This window comes from Coturnix japonica, chromosome 3, assembly GCF_001577835.2.
Source record: "Coturnix japonica isolate 7356 chromosome 3, Coturnix japonica 2.1, whole genome shotgun sequence".
In the NCBI taxonomy this organism is placed as follows: Eukaryota; Metazoa; Chordata; class Aves; order Galliformes; family Phasianidae; genus Coturnix; species Coturnix japonica.
Window position 1 is genome coordinate 1611208 of NC_029518.1, and position 15153 is coordinate 1626360.

Sequence of the window (15153 nt, forward strand, 5' to 3'; positions counted from 1 at the left end):
AAAGTAGAACCTGGCTTGTATCAACCTGCTGCCAGGTTGGGCATTGCTGTTAGGGGAGAAGAAGACATGTATTTGTCCCTCCCTTTATGTGCATGTCCATGCTCTTGGGTGCTACAAAGACGAAAAGAGAAAGATGCCTACTATGGCTCATGGTGGCAATTTTCCCCATGTTGTGAGCACTCTGGCACAGCAGAAAGTAAAATGAACTCATTTATTTACCACGTTCCTAGAAAAGGAGCACATCCCACACGGTAGCTTGGCATCTCTTCCTGCAACAGGTCAAGTTTTGAACGAGCAGGTGCAGACAGGATGAACGGATGAACTCGGCAGTGGGTTCCCCTGCTTGTGTCTGATGGATTGGTGGAAGCAGCTCCTAACAGAACGAGGCAGTGGGGCGAGAACAGAGAAATAAAACAGGGTCACCGTGCTCAGAAATGTATTCGTGTGGCAATGCATGGAGAAACGCCTGGGAAAAGCAACGAGCTTCCTGGGGGATAGTTCTCAAGGTCGGGGTGAGTCCCTACATCCTCATCCCTGGGGCTGCGGGTGCTGCAGGGCCAGCAGTAGGGTGGGAGTGGAGAGGGCGGTTGTGACGCACCCCATCGGCATTACAAGACTTCAGCGGCTATTTATAGGCCCTGCCGACCGCAGAGAGCTGTCGGACTCGCTGTTCTTCCCTCCCTCCCTCCCTCCCTCCCTCTCTCTCCCTGCCTGGCTTTAGCTGGGGGTGGAGAGCAGGGGAAGGGCTGGAGAGCAGCGGTGTGCCCAAGCGTGGCACTCCCTAGCACAGCGGGATTTCTGCCCCTCTACTATTGAAATCAGCCGGCAGATTCCGTCCCAACAAATTAATTTCAGCACACTGCCTTTTTGGCCTGGTGTTCTTTTCTCCAGCTTTCTTCTTCTGCTGCTTCTTCCTTTTAGCATGAATTTCTTTCTCTTTTTGTTTCTTTCCTCCCCCCCACCCCTGGCCCCAGTTGTCACACAGTTTCACTTCCCAGTTTCTGGCATGGGCATGGAGAGGAGGACCTCACTGTTGAGCAGGACCCAATTTCCCTGGCTCCTGCTAAGCCTTCCCTATCTCCTTCAACACCCAGTTCCCTATTTTACCCATCCTTTACAATTTCTGACCTCCTTATAACCACAGAGCCAGACTATAGCCCTACATCCCACCTGATTCATCACCTGTTTTGTGCACACATCACTCCAGGCCCCAGGCCATCCGTGCTGGTTCGCATGCAGCCCCCACATCCATCCCATGTTTATTTGGTGATTCTCTGATTCCTTTTCCATCACTGCTGCAGTGGGTACACGTAGGTGGGCAGCCAGGCAAAAAGAAGGAGCCCTGCCCATGGCAAATCAAAACCATTTGGAATCCCTCCAGCGATGTGAAAAATCAAGGTCACCGTGCAGAGATAAAGCAATCAAGGAGCTGGTTCTGGCGGGGGGTGGGGGGGGGAGGATGGGAAGAGATGAGTCTTATCTTTAAGTAAACCACTTCACCTCTCTGTTCCTGAGCCTGCCTCATCCTTGTAGGCTCTGGGGTTGTGTCCCACTGCCAGGGTATGTTTAGCACGAAGCACCACTGCGCCCAGTGAACAAATAGCTTATTGAAAAAAGGATGAGGATATTTCAAGAGCTGCATTTGAATTTAGGGATGTTGCTTAATATTTGGCCTTTGAATAAGGGAGTGTTACCCACTCTTTACAAGCTCACCCCTCTGAAAACATGGTTAGGGGAGGACATTTCTTACTCTTCTCCTCCTGGATATAGCCCTAACCTGAGAACTGCACATTCACCCCTAAAATGTGGGGCAAGATGGTGAAATACTGAGATGCCTCTGCAAAGCTGTTCTGAAAGCAGATCAGAATCAACTGCCTGCACAGGCAAAGTTCGCTTTATTTTTCAGCTCTCAGTCCCTTCATTTTGGAGAGGCACGTTCGTAAACTACAAAAGCAAATTATCCCTCCACCAGCGCAGATCCAGCCCTGACCTTTCCGCAGCATAATTAAAATTTCAGAGCGCTTTGCCAGATCGCCATATGTCTAAAATTGTTCCTTTCATTTCTAACCTGCTTTCTGCCAGCACTAACATGGAAGGAATTGGTGGTCGCGGCTCACAATAAAAGCCTGCTCATTTCCATGCGATAAAATCCTGATTTTGAGGGACCTGCAGCTTGAGCCCAACAAACATCACACAGCACATGAGTCACTCTTGAATTTAGCATGCTCGTCCACGTGCAGCTTGCAGCTTTCTTGAACTTCTGTGCACAGAATCTTCTTGTTTGTTATTTCCCGAAACTCCATCTTGTCTTCAAGGACCATACCAAAGCATTACAGCTAGGAGTATTTAATGTGTGGCATCCAACAGAGGAGTTGAGCTGCGTTCCTTGTTGCTACTTATCCCATCTATGCTGGCATCCCAGCTCTGCTGCTCTCCTCCTAAGCAGGAAAAGAAGATGTGGCTGTGGCTGGGTGACAGCTGGCAACACAGACTAGGAACGCTTGTAAAACGGGTGATGAGGTGTTGGAGAAGTACTCCCATTAGTAAAGACAACTGAGTTTTCACATTTCTTGGGAAAGTGGTGCCTGGTAGCACTGTGTGGGGTGTCAGGAGGAGGTGCATCTTACAAACACACGTGTGAATGCCATCAGCTAGGGATAAAAACTTGCAGATGTTTTTCCACTGAGGCGAAAGGCTGCAGGAGGGTCTGCTTTCATGCCAGGAGAGCTCTGGTGCTTCTCTCTCAGTCATTTGCTAAATGAAGAGATTTGGATGTGATGTTAAACTCTCAAATGCTCACATTAGCCTCTTTCTGTGACAGCAGTAATGATGTTAACCTTAAATCCCTGCCTCTCAAATGACACAATTACACTGTACGCCCTACAATAAAGCCTCATTTAAGAGAAGCAAGCATATTACACCGCTATACCTCTATTCCCACTTCCAACTATCTACAGAGGAGGAAAGAAGTGCTTGACGTGCAGCAAAATGCTCAGGCTGGCAGTCGACACCATCTCAGTACGCGGCATTGTTATTCCTTCCCTAAATTCAGACGGACTCTGAGAATCTACAATCTTGCTGCAGCTGGACAGTGTTTATAGACATATGGCAGAGGATGGCTTTCAAAGGAATTTAAATATTGCAGGGAGTGGTTTTCTATTGCAGGGCCCCAGGTCTGCTTTGTGATAGCGGTTTACTTTCACTGCTGCTCAAGAAAGGAGCTCTGTGTTCAGAGGGAAATGCAGAAGGTGCAAAGTGAACAAATAAAAGGAGAAATTTTCCATCCCTGGCACAGCAGAGGAATAGGAAGCAGCACGGCAGCCAAAGAGACGAGAAACAGGAGATACGTGACTTGAACCAATCACTCACAAAACGCTGCTTTACATCCCCCGAGTCAATGAACATAAATTAACACCCGGTAAGATGACTGTGTTCACGAGATTAAATTTTGCCTTCCACGAACACCCTCTAAAATGGGCTTAAAATTCTTTCCATAAACATTTCTAGCCGCTAATCTAACAGGCTGGAATGTATTCAAAAAGCAAACACAGCTGAAGGAAATTCACTGCTTTTAGTCATATCTAAGTGAGTATTTGCAGGTTTTTAGAGGTATTCCCTGAGGTCAGTGGTGAGTAAATAAACTTCTTTTGTAACCAGCTGTGGAGCAGTAGGAGCACTGGGCACTGTGGTCTTTGCATGGAGCTATCTGTCTACCTAAGGGTCTCAGAGGACACACATGGGCATACCTGCTAACTTATTGTAACTCTGTCGGCTCGGTGAGCTGAAGCAAGTCTGCTTTCAAACCATGGGCCCTACACAACTCAAACAAACGGCCAAAGCACCTCCAACAGGAGCAGCAAGGTGTGAGCCTGTGAAACTCTGCGTTTGAAGTTTTGTCTGTAACAGTGAGATGTTAAAAGGAAAAGCTGAGTTGTTCGTATAACATCTCAGCTTATATGACTGGTTATAGTGCTGGCCCTGAGGAAAGATGGCAGCACACCGGGAGAGCTGCAGCACTGCAATGATATGAAATCGCACCTCGGTTGCTTTCTCTGGAAGCACACTTGCAAAGCAGCAGAGCAGGATGGTCGCTTATAGACCGCACCCTCTAGGCATCGTGTCCGAACCAACCCGCTCAGTTTCTGCCTCAGTTTTGTTAGATGGTTCACGTTCAAGAACACACACAGCTGCCAAAAGACCAAACACCCCCAAATTCCAGCTCTTTGAGGACACACAGCTCTGCGTTATCAATCGCAATGATCAGCTGGATCGGATCTGTCGGTGCGCTGCTCGGACAGCGTTATCCTGCGATCTGCTCCGAGTCCATCAGCCACTTGATGCTTCCTGCTGTAAAACCCAGAGCTCGGGATCCGCTTCTAAACCAGATTCCTCTGCTATGAACCGCTTACGGCATCGCTGCGACCCGCCAGCTCCGCACAGAACACCGGCCCCAGAGCCGGGACACCTGCCGGCCCCCGCAGCTCACAGCGGGGCTACCCCGCCCCGGCCTGTTCCTCCTCCTCCTCCTCCTCCTCCTCCGCTTCCCCCCGCAGGGTGACCCGGTCCCGCTCGCCCCCCCCCGCCCCTAGTCATGCTCCCTCCCCCGCCCTGCGTGACCAGCTCCTCCGCTTCCACCCGATTGGACCGCGCCAGCCTGTCAGTAAAAGCGTCTCTCTGCGCTGATTGGTCGATACGACAGGCCGAGAGGCAGCTCCCGCCCCCGCGAGGCTCTCCCCGTCCCTCCCCGCACTTGGCGGCAGTGTCCTCAGAAGACTCATTGGGCCGAAGGGGCCGCTCCGGAGCGGGGGCCGAGCCGCGCTCCCATTGGACTGCCGCCGCGTCCATCAGCGGGGTTGTGGCTCCCCATTGGCTGGAGGGGCGGGGCGGAGGCGGGGCGGGGCGGCCCGCCCTGTGACTAACTCCGGTGTGTGAGTCACGGCGCGGCCCGTCACGCCGTTCAATGCCGTGCGCTGACGGACGGCGCCGCTTCCATCGCTCCCCGAGCCGCCCCGCTCCCATCCCATCCCGCGGTACGCGGCCGGCGGGCCGCGCCTGTCACCGTGTCACATCCTCCCCCCCAGCTCCGCCGCCCCCGGAGCGGCATGGGATAGAGCGAAGCCTCCTCGACCGCGGCGCGCTGATCTCTAAGCTCGAGCGTTCCCCACGAGCCCCTCTGGTGTCCCCGCTGGAAAAGCCCCTCGGTGCCCACAGCGCTCCGCAGCGGCACGAGCGGCACAGTCCCCGGAGCGGGTGAGTGCGGGGCGGTGTGTGTGTGTGTGTGTGTGTGTGTGTGTGTGCGGGGCGGGCCGGGCGCTGTCCATCCCGCGGGGCTGCTCTGGGGCTGACTTTCCTCCGAGCGATAAAAATCCCCATTGCTTCTGATCGATCGATCCGGGTGTATTTTTAGAAAGGTGGACGCCGTGCGCCTTGTGATCTCTGCAATAAAACGGAGAGGTGGGGTGTCACGGCCAGACCGGGCGCTGAGCTCGGTTCTCCCCGCACCTCGGTGAGCTGCGAGACACGGCAGTACCCACTGAAGTTGTGTTAGAGGGGCCGGCAGCATTTCGAGGGTCCTGCGAGTGAATTTTCTTTGCTTTTTTAAGTAAGGGGAAGCAAAGCTCGGCTTCACTCATCAGCTTCTGGAGTGACAGGTCGGTGATTTCACGGAGGAAATGAAGTTTTAAACAGATCTCGGCTTGCTTGTATCCTGAACAGAAATCCCCTCTGAGGTGGTAGGAGCGCTGCATGGGAAGCCGGCCCAAGCTCAGGTGCCAGGCAGCACCCTGCCCAAAACTCCTACACCTTCTGATGTATCTGGCAGCTGCGGTCCTTACATCTGCATGGAGCAGGCCTGCTCCTCACCCGGCACCGCTTCAGCACCATTAACTTTCATGGGGTGGGTTTGCGTTGATGTGAGATGTAATCAAGAAACCTGTGCGTTCAGTGAGCCCCTCCATCAGACCTCCTCACTCCTTCTTTCTCTCTCTTCTTTCTCTCTCCGGTCCCACTGATGCCAGCTATAGTCAGGCTGCGTGGTACGTCACTGCACAAGTCCTCCCTGTCACACTGGTGTGACTGCTTGTGTGCTGCGCACCAACACGGTGACTGGAGTGGCAGCTGGGGTGTTGTTGTGGGTTGTTTCTTTAAGCTTTTTTCCTTCCCCTAAAGAAAAAAAAGACAGAAGGCTATTGGGTAGGTCTTTCTCTTGGGCTGTGAAGGGAATTTCTGAGGGTTTCGTGTGATGCTGCTCTGTGAAGTGACTGTACCAAAAATAACCGCTGAAGACCTCTGTGATACTGATGAAACAAGCAAGTAAGTTTTCTGTGTGTTCAGCTTTCCCTCATTGCTATGGAAAGCAAAAAAGGGAAAAAAATGTTGTTGCAAAAGTCGTTATCTCGTCCTGAAATTCCACTGTGCCTGAGGGAATCCGTACCTACACCAGGTCTTCAGGCTGCATGATTTTGTTCTTGCTTTTCTTTCCTCCCCTCTTCAAAAGAGCCCCCCAAAATTCACACCACCTCATCTGAGTGTTTGAAATCACTGCCAGCAGAACCAGAACCTTGGTTGTTTCCCTTCAAGGCGGTGGTGGTAGTGGCTTGGATGTGATGTTACGGGGAGATAATGTTTATCTGGAGTGTCTTGCATCCACTGTCTTGGTGCAATCTCAGAAGAAAGCTCCGCACAGTCTGTAGAGGGAAAAAATGTCAGACAAAGCAGAACTGTCTTCTGCCTTTACATTCTTGTTTATGAATCTCTTGAAAGAACAGTTTATACTCTCAGAGCGAGGCACAGTTCTTTCGTGTTTATTTCACGTTCTCAGTTCCTTGTATGACAGCGTTCATTGCTGAGCTATTGTGTCACTGATTGAGATGTTATTGTCATTAACATTAATTATGCAAACTAGATTGTTTTTAGAGGCTCTCCAACTCTGTATTGATACTGTCAACTTGTTTGTCTGTTCAACAAAAATCCACACGTTTTCACCCTTCTGAGAGGAAGTAGATCGATCCGTTCCAAATTAATACACACAAACCCACTGCAAAACTAAGCTCGTTTAAGTAAAGCATGTTAAATCCTGATAGAGGTGGGAAATAAACTTGGATCTGAAACATCAAGGTGGGCTGAACAGGGGTTGTAGGAATGGGGACTCCTTGCAGCCATCTGGGGGGGGGGGTGTTCACCCCGCAGACCTCCGCTGTGTTCATTCCCAATAGTACTGGATTAATTGGGCCAAATTCTGCTGCTCCTAATTGAGCAAAACTCTCACTGAAGTATACTGGAGCTGTCTGCTTGGCTATGGGCTGCTGAATTGCTTCAAGAAATATACAAAAGCAACAGAGCTTTCTTCATTAATTGCTTAGGACATGTTGGATTTTAGACTTGGGTATCATCCACCATGTTTTTGTATTTAAAGAATGCTTGAATTTTTTATTAAATAAAAACCTGTTTAAAAAAAAGGTGACTAATATTTATGTATAAAATATTCCCTATAGCAGAGGTAACACTTTAAAATGCACTTTCGGATGTTAATTATAGTGGCACTCACAAGAGTCTTTGTCTGATTCTGAATCACCCCATTGAAACCCTTCTGAGCAAGATGTCTCCCTAGAAATCCCAATTGTTGCAATATTTATATGTGATATTGTTGTCTACTCTCAGGAAGGAACAAAAAGAAAGCGTGAGGGGTGGGGAGAAGAGTTTAAATGAGAACTCGTCATCACGATATCAAATCTGAAAGTGTGTGCAGGCTGGCAGATTATTCCCTGTCTTAAAAATTAAGTTTCTCTCATTTCCCATTTAAATAGCAAAATTGGGTTTGCAGCCTGCTTTGGGTAATGAAAGGGTTTGGTGTTTTTTTTCTATTTCTCCTTTTGGTGCAGTGGTCCTCTGGAAAGTTAGAAACAGAGCCCTGCGGCTCAGCGAAGTCAAGGGTGTATAATTATATAGGAAGGCTCCCTAGCATCAGTGAATTAGCATTAGCAGCTGAGTGAGTTTAAGCTGTAGAGATGGTATTATGGAAATCAAAAAAATGCTGGTTTCTCTTTCTTATTGCAGATTCCATGCTAGGAGGGAAAGATGCTGTTTGTTTGTCTGCTTCTCGTGTAGGCTTGCCGAAAGGTAGTTGGCTTGCAAGGACAGGTTTTGTGGGTCAGGACATAAGTTGCACATATATATTTACTTTAAACATCTCCTTTACATTTTGTTTCATCAGACGATCTTCTAGAAATCACACTAACATCCTGGCCTGCAAAAACCTTCAAGCGTGTCTGTTTGCCAGCAGAAGAGAGAGTGAAGGTGACTTATTATGACATGCTAGTGTGACAGTGTTTGTTGTAGCTCAAATGCTACACGTTCCTTACATTCCTGTTTCTGCTTTAAATTAAATTAAGTCGACGGTTTGGAGGGTTCTGGTGAAAAGCATTGTAACCCACAGCAGAAATAAAAGAGAAATAGCAACCTTAGCTGTTGTCAGAGATGTGAGTCAGAAGGACTGATATTAATCACTGTAAGATCTGTAATGTGCATTGGCTTTTATTTCTTTGTCTCAAAGCTTCTCCTGTTTTTATACTAGGAAGGCAAGCAACCAGATCATTCATCACACTGAGCACTGAGAGAGAGAAAGACAGAAATGACAAATCGACACTCTCATGTTGAGCACTGTGTAACATGTACGATGCATGTAGCTCTGATGATCTGCATAAAGTATCTTAATTGGGAGCAACAGCACTAATTCAAGAGCTTTATGGTGGGGGTTTTTTGATACACTGAGGGCTCTGAGGGAGCCTGGGGAACCTGGCTGGTTTAGCAGTGGATAGCGTGAGCATTGATAACCACAGGCTTCATAGATCTCAGAAGGTTCATGCAGTGAGAATCCTTCTTGTGACTTGTCAGTGGTGTATGTATGGAGCTCAGGCATGGTGAGGTGTACAAAGCACGTTTGTGTATGAACAGATACCCTTCAAAATGACAGATGTATGATTCAGGTGACACTAAAGGTCAGCGACTTGAAAAATTAGTATTATGCATCGTATTGACATTTCAGAGGGAATTCTGATGGGGGTGTGGTTACAGCAAATGCAAACTGGTGAGACCAGCCACACAGATAGAATAGACAGCCTTCCCCTTATCTCTTTCCACATCCAAACCTTTTTACAGACCAACTGGCAAAATTAAGTTTATAGCATGTCTCCCTGGGCTTAGTTGTTCCTGCACATCTCTAGTAAAATAGAGCTGGTGTGGTGCTCCTCATGCTCAGCTGTGGTTCAGAAATGGTGTTATTCTTTCTAGTGACTATGAGCAGGAAAAATATTTGCCTGAGTTATATTCTACAGCATTTCCTATCTTTGGCATTTCCATGGGTATCCAGTTAAGGACGGCTGAAGAACACAGAAACAAATAAAACAGGGAAAAAGAGATCTCGTCTAAACCTGATCAGAGCTTTGTTGGCTCCTGCTATGTGAAATAGGGATTCCAAGAAACACTAAAGGCACTGCTTTTTGTAACCATAAAACTACAGTAGTAACAGTGGCTCCAACAGAGTGGCTTCAAGATAGAGAAGAAATTGCAGTTGTTGTGCTGTCTTTATGAGAACTGTTAGTAATGTGGTTAAAGCATTAGTTCTGAGAACAAGGGTGCTGAGATCTTGGATTCTTCCTCTTTAAAACCTAGCTTTCTAGATACATATATTTGCTGCAAGGGCAACTGCTGTTTGCTTATAGAATCACACAAGTAACTGAATAACGCTGCTCCATGCAGATTAGTAATAAACAGCAGTGATTCCTTCTTTAAAAAGCTTTTAGTGTGAATGTGAAATGTGGGGGACTGGCATGCAGCTCCTGTTTTTCATGGCATGCACTTCATGTTTTGCTGTGGAGAGCGGTTGCACCGCTGTCATGCAGCATTAAGGTGCGTGTTGAGGTGTGGGATGCCGGTGTGCTCTACACTGGGCAAGAAAAAGGTTGGCCACTACTGACTCTTATTCCAAAAGGAAAACATGAAGGTGGAGCCTATTGGAGGTGTGGCATGACTTGCTGCAGTTATCCAGGAGTCAGGGAGAGATCCAGGAATAATACCCAGGCTTCATCACCTTCAGACACATGTCCTGTACTGTTACCAAAGCAGGGTTTTTTTGCCTTTACAAAGCTTGCTATTTTTTTTCTTGTAATTCTGTTTATATTTATTTGTCTGTCTTCTCTGTTTTAGTCCTTTTTCATTCCTAATACATTATATCTAGGAGGTATATTCACTATATATACCTCCTAGACTGTGTGCCAGGGATGTTATTAGGCATTGGTGGGTTTTCCCTTACCTCATGCTGAAATATCTGGCCCTTGCCAAAGAAGTTGAGGTCAGAATCGTGGCCCCCTGAGTATCACACACAAAATGTATATGTTGAAGGTAGTCAAGTACCCTATAAGAACAAGCAAACAAGATTAGTGAACTTAAAAAAAAAAAAAAAAAAAAGGTAACGTTTGGCTTGTGATGCAACACAAGAACTAAGCTGTAAAGCGAGGTAGGTTTCCTGTGATGTAGAAGTAAAAGGTGAAGCCTTTTTAAGAGAATCTTTCAACTATTAAACCTTTTTAAAGGAACATGCTGGTCCTCTGCTGAACCTGCTGACTTAGGGAGTTTGGAAAGCTCTTCTTCCTATAGGAGGGAACGTACTTGTTAGTGAAGTTTGTGGTCCAGAGCTCAGTCTCTAAGGCTGGTGATGGTAGTTGTCTGATATCAAGAGCCAAAATGAGAGGTCACAGCTAGAACCGCAATAGGAAAGTGCTCAGTAGTGAAGCATCCTTCCAGCATTCTGACAAAACTAGAAGGCTCCCCAGCTGCCTTTGGTTTTTGAATATTTTGATTTGTTTTTATCTATTTTCAGATATTTCAGAGCAGATTTTAGGGAAAGGCAGTTTGTCTTTTCAGACTTGCAAATTTCTGTGGCTTTTCTACCTTGGAAAGTTCAAAAGAAGAAAAAATATCTCTTGGGTATATTCTACTTCTTCTTCCTCCCGCATTCAAAATGACATAATCTTCCCTTGTTCAGAATAAGAACTGTGGTAATTCATTTCCTTTGCTGTGATAATACATTGCCCAAATGTCCTGGTAGCATGATTTGATTGTGTTGCTTGGGCAGCTATCATATTGCTCCTATAAAACAACAGGGTTTGAAATCTTATAATCCAAGAAATCCAAACTAAAGTGCTTAACAACAGTGACTAATTGCATGCTAGTGTGTATTACTGTATCTTCCTGAGTTATGCCACTCATTGGCCAAGGCGGACTTGCAGATGAGCTTTTAACATGTAATTTAACAAGGGGATAGTGTTCTGAGTTTAAATTGCTTGTTGCTTTTTTCTTTTTTTCTTTCTTTCCTTTGTTCAGGATTCAGACCTCCCCATCTGTTTTATGGGAGAGCCACAGAGCTGGTTTCTTCCTAGAGCTGTTGCAGTATGAATGAGCTAAGCGTGCAGGTCTTCTTTCAGGATCTATAGAAGTAGCCTGTGCTACTTACCCAAGAAAAGTTAAAAACCATTTTCTGCCTTTTTTGGATTTGTTCTGTTTTCTTTCCCTGTTCATCCCTTCTTCCTCACCTATACTCCAATCCTAAGGGGCCTGGAACAACTACCCTTTCTATTTTACATCTTTCCATTCAGGGAGTGGGGAAAGGTCAGTGTTGCACTGGAAATATTCTCTCTAGCCCCTTTGGCCATTGTCAAGTTGAATTTCTTCAACCAGAGGAGAAAATCCTGTTTGAATGCTTTTTCTTTGCTTTAATGATGTATTAGGGTAAAGTCTTTTGTTTATGGAGATAAAGTAGTATAGGTGAATGTATCTTTAGGAAGGGGTCACCACGGCTGGAGTGCTGTTAAGAAGAGCTGCCAGATCTGTCATCAAAGGTTCCTGTGAGATGAAGAAGTCTGTGTATACCCTGCGTGTGTATGTGTATTTTTGATGGTTATGCTGGATTTCTGCCATGCCACAGAACTGATTAGAATAATTTATAATAAAAAGGGGGGTATGGATTTCAGAAATAGATACTATGATTGGGGAAGCAGGGAATTGGAGGCAGGGAGGCCAAATCTGATATATATTTCTGTTCAGTGAACGTACCCTAAAGCATAGATTTCTCTTCTGCTATCTGTAAGAAGTTAGTACCATCCTCAGGTATGCCATCAGAGATGACTGCTATGTGCTTGGCTAAATACATGTTGCATGCTTTTGCCTTACTGTTTACTTTGAGCTGGACTCAGGATATTCCAGGCACTTCTCAGATGCAGATGGATAATCCCTATTTCCAGTGCTTCACAAGTCAAAGGCAGGCCAGAAGGTACATAGGTGGGAATTCTCAGATTGCTGAGATGCAGAACAAGATTGAAAGGACCCTTGAGAGGAATATGAGTGAGTGGCAAATACGTGCAGATGGAGTGAGATGGATACATGCAAAGGGCTCCATGAAAGAGGTGGGCACCATGCAACTGAGTGTTCTAACTGCTAAACTTTCAGTCCAGTTTGCCTTTATCAGCCAGCTAGGCCTAGTAAATCGGTGTGTTTTGCTTCCTGGTATGTCTAGAAAGAAAAGAGATCCTTTGCTTTGCTTCTGCATTGCAAGTCAACCCCTGGTCAGTTCAGAACTCCTGACATTTGATCCATCTCGTGGACACTTTCTCCTGCATGGTATGATGGCTGTGTAAGTGGAGTCCTTTGGTCATCATCTGCATGAAGAAATGCTATGAAAATGAGAAAGCAGTGGGTTGAGGCACATGAGGTGAGTGTAGAAGAGGAGACTAGACAAGGCCAGCAAGAAGACTTTTGGGGGCTATTGTGCATGTATTGCAGGAAGTGTTGTTATCCTACATTCAGCTTTTGCTGCTGTTAATGCCCCTGAAAACAAAAAGAAAATGTTTTCTTTTCAGTTATTCTGGCATTGCTTATGTGATTGTGAATCCTTCCTCCTCCATCTGGAAGGATAGGATGCAGAGCTCTTTTCTAAGGAGGTATCTAATGCAAAACCTAGTAGCAGCCAGCAATTGGCATGACAAAAGAGTTGCAGCTAGTGGCTGGCATCCTTCCCATCCATCTTGCCACTGGAAACATAATGCTTTGCAGTGTGCTTGTTCTTCAGGCACTGCCGTGGGGAGCCAGTCCCCAGGATGTGTAACGGAGCAGTTGCATGCGATTTGCTTTTGCCTGTGGTGCCTCCTTAGTGGCTCGAGAATGGGAAGTGGGACTGAATGCAGTGGACTGTTTTTCCTTAGTAGAGTGCAACATGAAGTGGATGAGAACAGTAGGGTACTTGTGGAGTGTCTTCTGGTGTGGGAAGATGAGCAGCAAGGTGTCCTAGCACAGACAGTAAATAAAGCATCAGGTGTGGCAGGAGAGCTTGTTTTGTTTCTAACCTTGTTCTGCACAGGGCATACAAGGTAAAATTTAGAAGTATGGAGTGACTGGTTTTAAAAATATTGTGGAATTTGCTCATGTAAGCTGGCTACATTGTGTATATTCTACCCTCCACTTGATCTGCAAGAAGACCAAGGCCCTGGCTCAATTAATTTCAAGTGTTCTGTGATGTTGAGATTATATTGCCTACCTTCTCTTCTTAATAACTCCTTTCTGCTTCTTTGTGATGGATGAATGGATGGATGTGAGGTGCAGCCCTGTTCCTGTTGTCTCTTAGCTGACTCTGGACAGTGACGCACTGAGGTCAGTGGAGTACTGGTTTATTCCCTGACGTATTTTTGTTTTGAGAGAGAAGGGAGATGGCTGGTAGGGTTGCAGGCTGTCTGTTACAGAGTTCCTGCTCTGAGCTGAGGATGGTTGTGCTCACTTCCTTCAGAGCCGCTGTGGCAGTCAGCTGGGACTGTGAAGTTCTGTACTGCTAAAGAGGGACTTGATCTGTCTGCTTCCTTCCAAAGGGCTTTAGGCAGAACACTGTGGAGCTGGGGTGTCCTGGAAAGCCTGGCCTTTCAGAAGGAAGCACTTCTGCACACTGCTGCTGTTTTGTACTTGGTATCTTTGGAGGGCTTTTCTCTTACTGTGTCCCAAGCATCTGCTCTTATCTTTAGCTGATACATTATATCCTACTGAAGACCCTTCAGGCAGAGTTACTTTGTTCCTTTCTTTAGCTTAGTGAGTGCTGTTTATACTGGAGTGTGATAAAACGCAGTTAGCATTTCTGGCTTGTTTGAGGGTGTGTGCTTGTGTGTGAAAAAGATTTGGATACATTAACTCTGTCTTTCTTACCAGTGTCTGAGATACTATCTGCTTAGGATTTTATTTTGATACAGAAGAGCTAAGAAAGGCAATAACGCTCCCAGTGCTCTTGGAAACATTGCAGCAGCTTTGAGTTGGAAAAACAGTGCAGCGATAGTGAAAAGAGGGTAAACTACATTGTGTTTCTTTAAAAACTGTCTTCCAGATCATGCAGAGCAGAGTCAGAAGGTAAAGGCTGCTCTCATTGCACACTTCACCTGCATTGTGTGTCCAGTTGCAGCATGCTGAATGTATGCAGATCTGATTCTGGGCTTAAAATCTGGGGATTCCCAAGGCAAAAGAACTGGCTTTGCATGTGTCCTTGCTCAGTATACTGAGCAATTACATTTTTCTTCTGTAGTGTGCTCAGTGTCTTCCAGCCTGAGTCAGCTATGTGTGCTGCCACTTGCTTGAGAGACTGAAAAGCAGAATCTCATGGCCTAAATTCCTCCTTAGCTCTGTGCTGGAAGGCCAGGAGCCAGCTGGAAGGAAATAAAAGATACAGGGACGTGCATGCAGTTTAGGGTGTGTAATCTGGCTCCTCCTCTCTTGTGATGTCAGCATGCTATGATCGTGTTGGAAACTACTTTTTAATTATTGCATTGGTGTTGTGTTTTGTTTTTTTCCCCCTTTTTTTGTTGTGTTTGTTTGTTTTCCTCCTTCCTTTAAAGTTTGGAACTTATGTTGCAGTTGTGGCCTGGAAGAACTGGGTAACGCTTTGTTACCTTTCAGCAGCAGATGCGCCAGGTGTTGATGCTTGAGCTCTGAAGGTGCTTTGCTGTGTTCCTAATGCACTTGTCTATAGAGTACATTGCAAACTGAGCCTTTGGGGGCTTGTTTATGGTAATTAAGAATCTGATCTCTCACTATATATGCCCTGGTAATCTCTGATTACCATCCTCTCCT

The 15153-nt window shown here is 46.4% G+C and overlaps 1 protein-coding gene across 1 annotated transcript in view; it reads left to right on the forward strand.

The window, feature by feature from the left end:
- Positions 1 to 4902: 4902 nt before the first annotated feature.
- The window catches only part of SERTAD2 (SERTA domain containing 2), a 72189-nt gene continuing 61938 nt past the window's right edge, over positions 4903 to 15153 (forward strand). Inside the window, exon 1 of the mRNA XM_015856524.2 lies at positions 4903 to 5250. Coding sequence (XP_015712010.1) covers positions 4961 to 5250 — 290 coding nt within the window. The 5' untranslated portion in view covers positions 4903 to 4960. The remainder of the gene's footprint in view (positions 5251 to 15153) is intronic.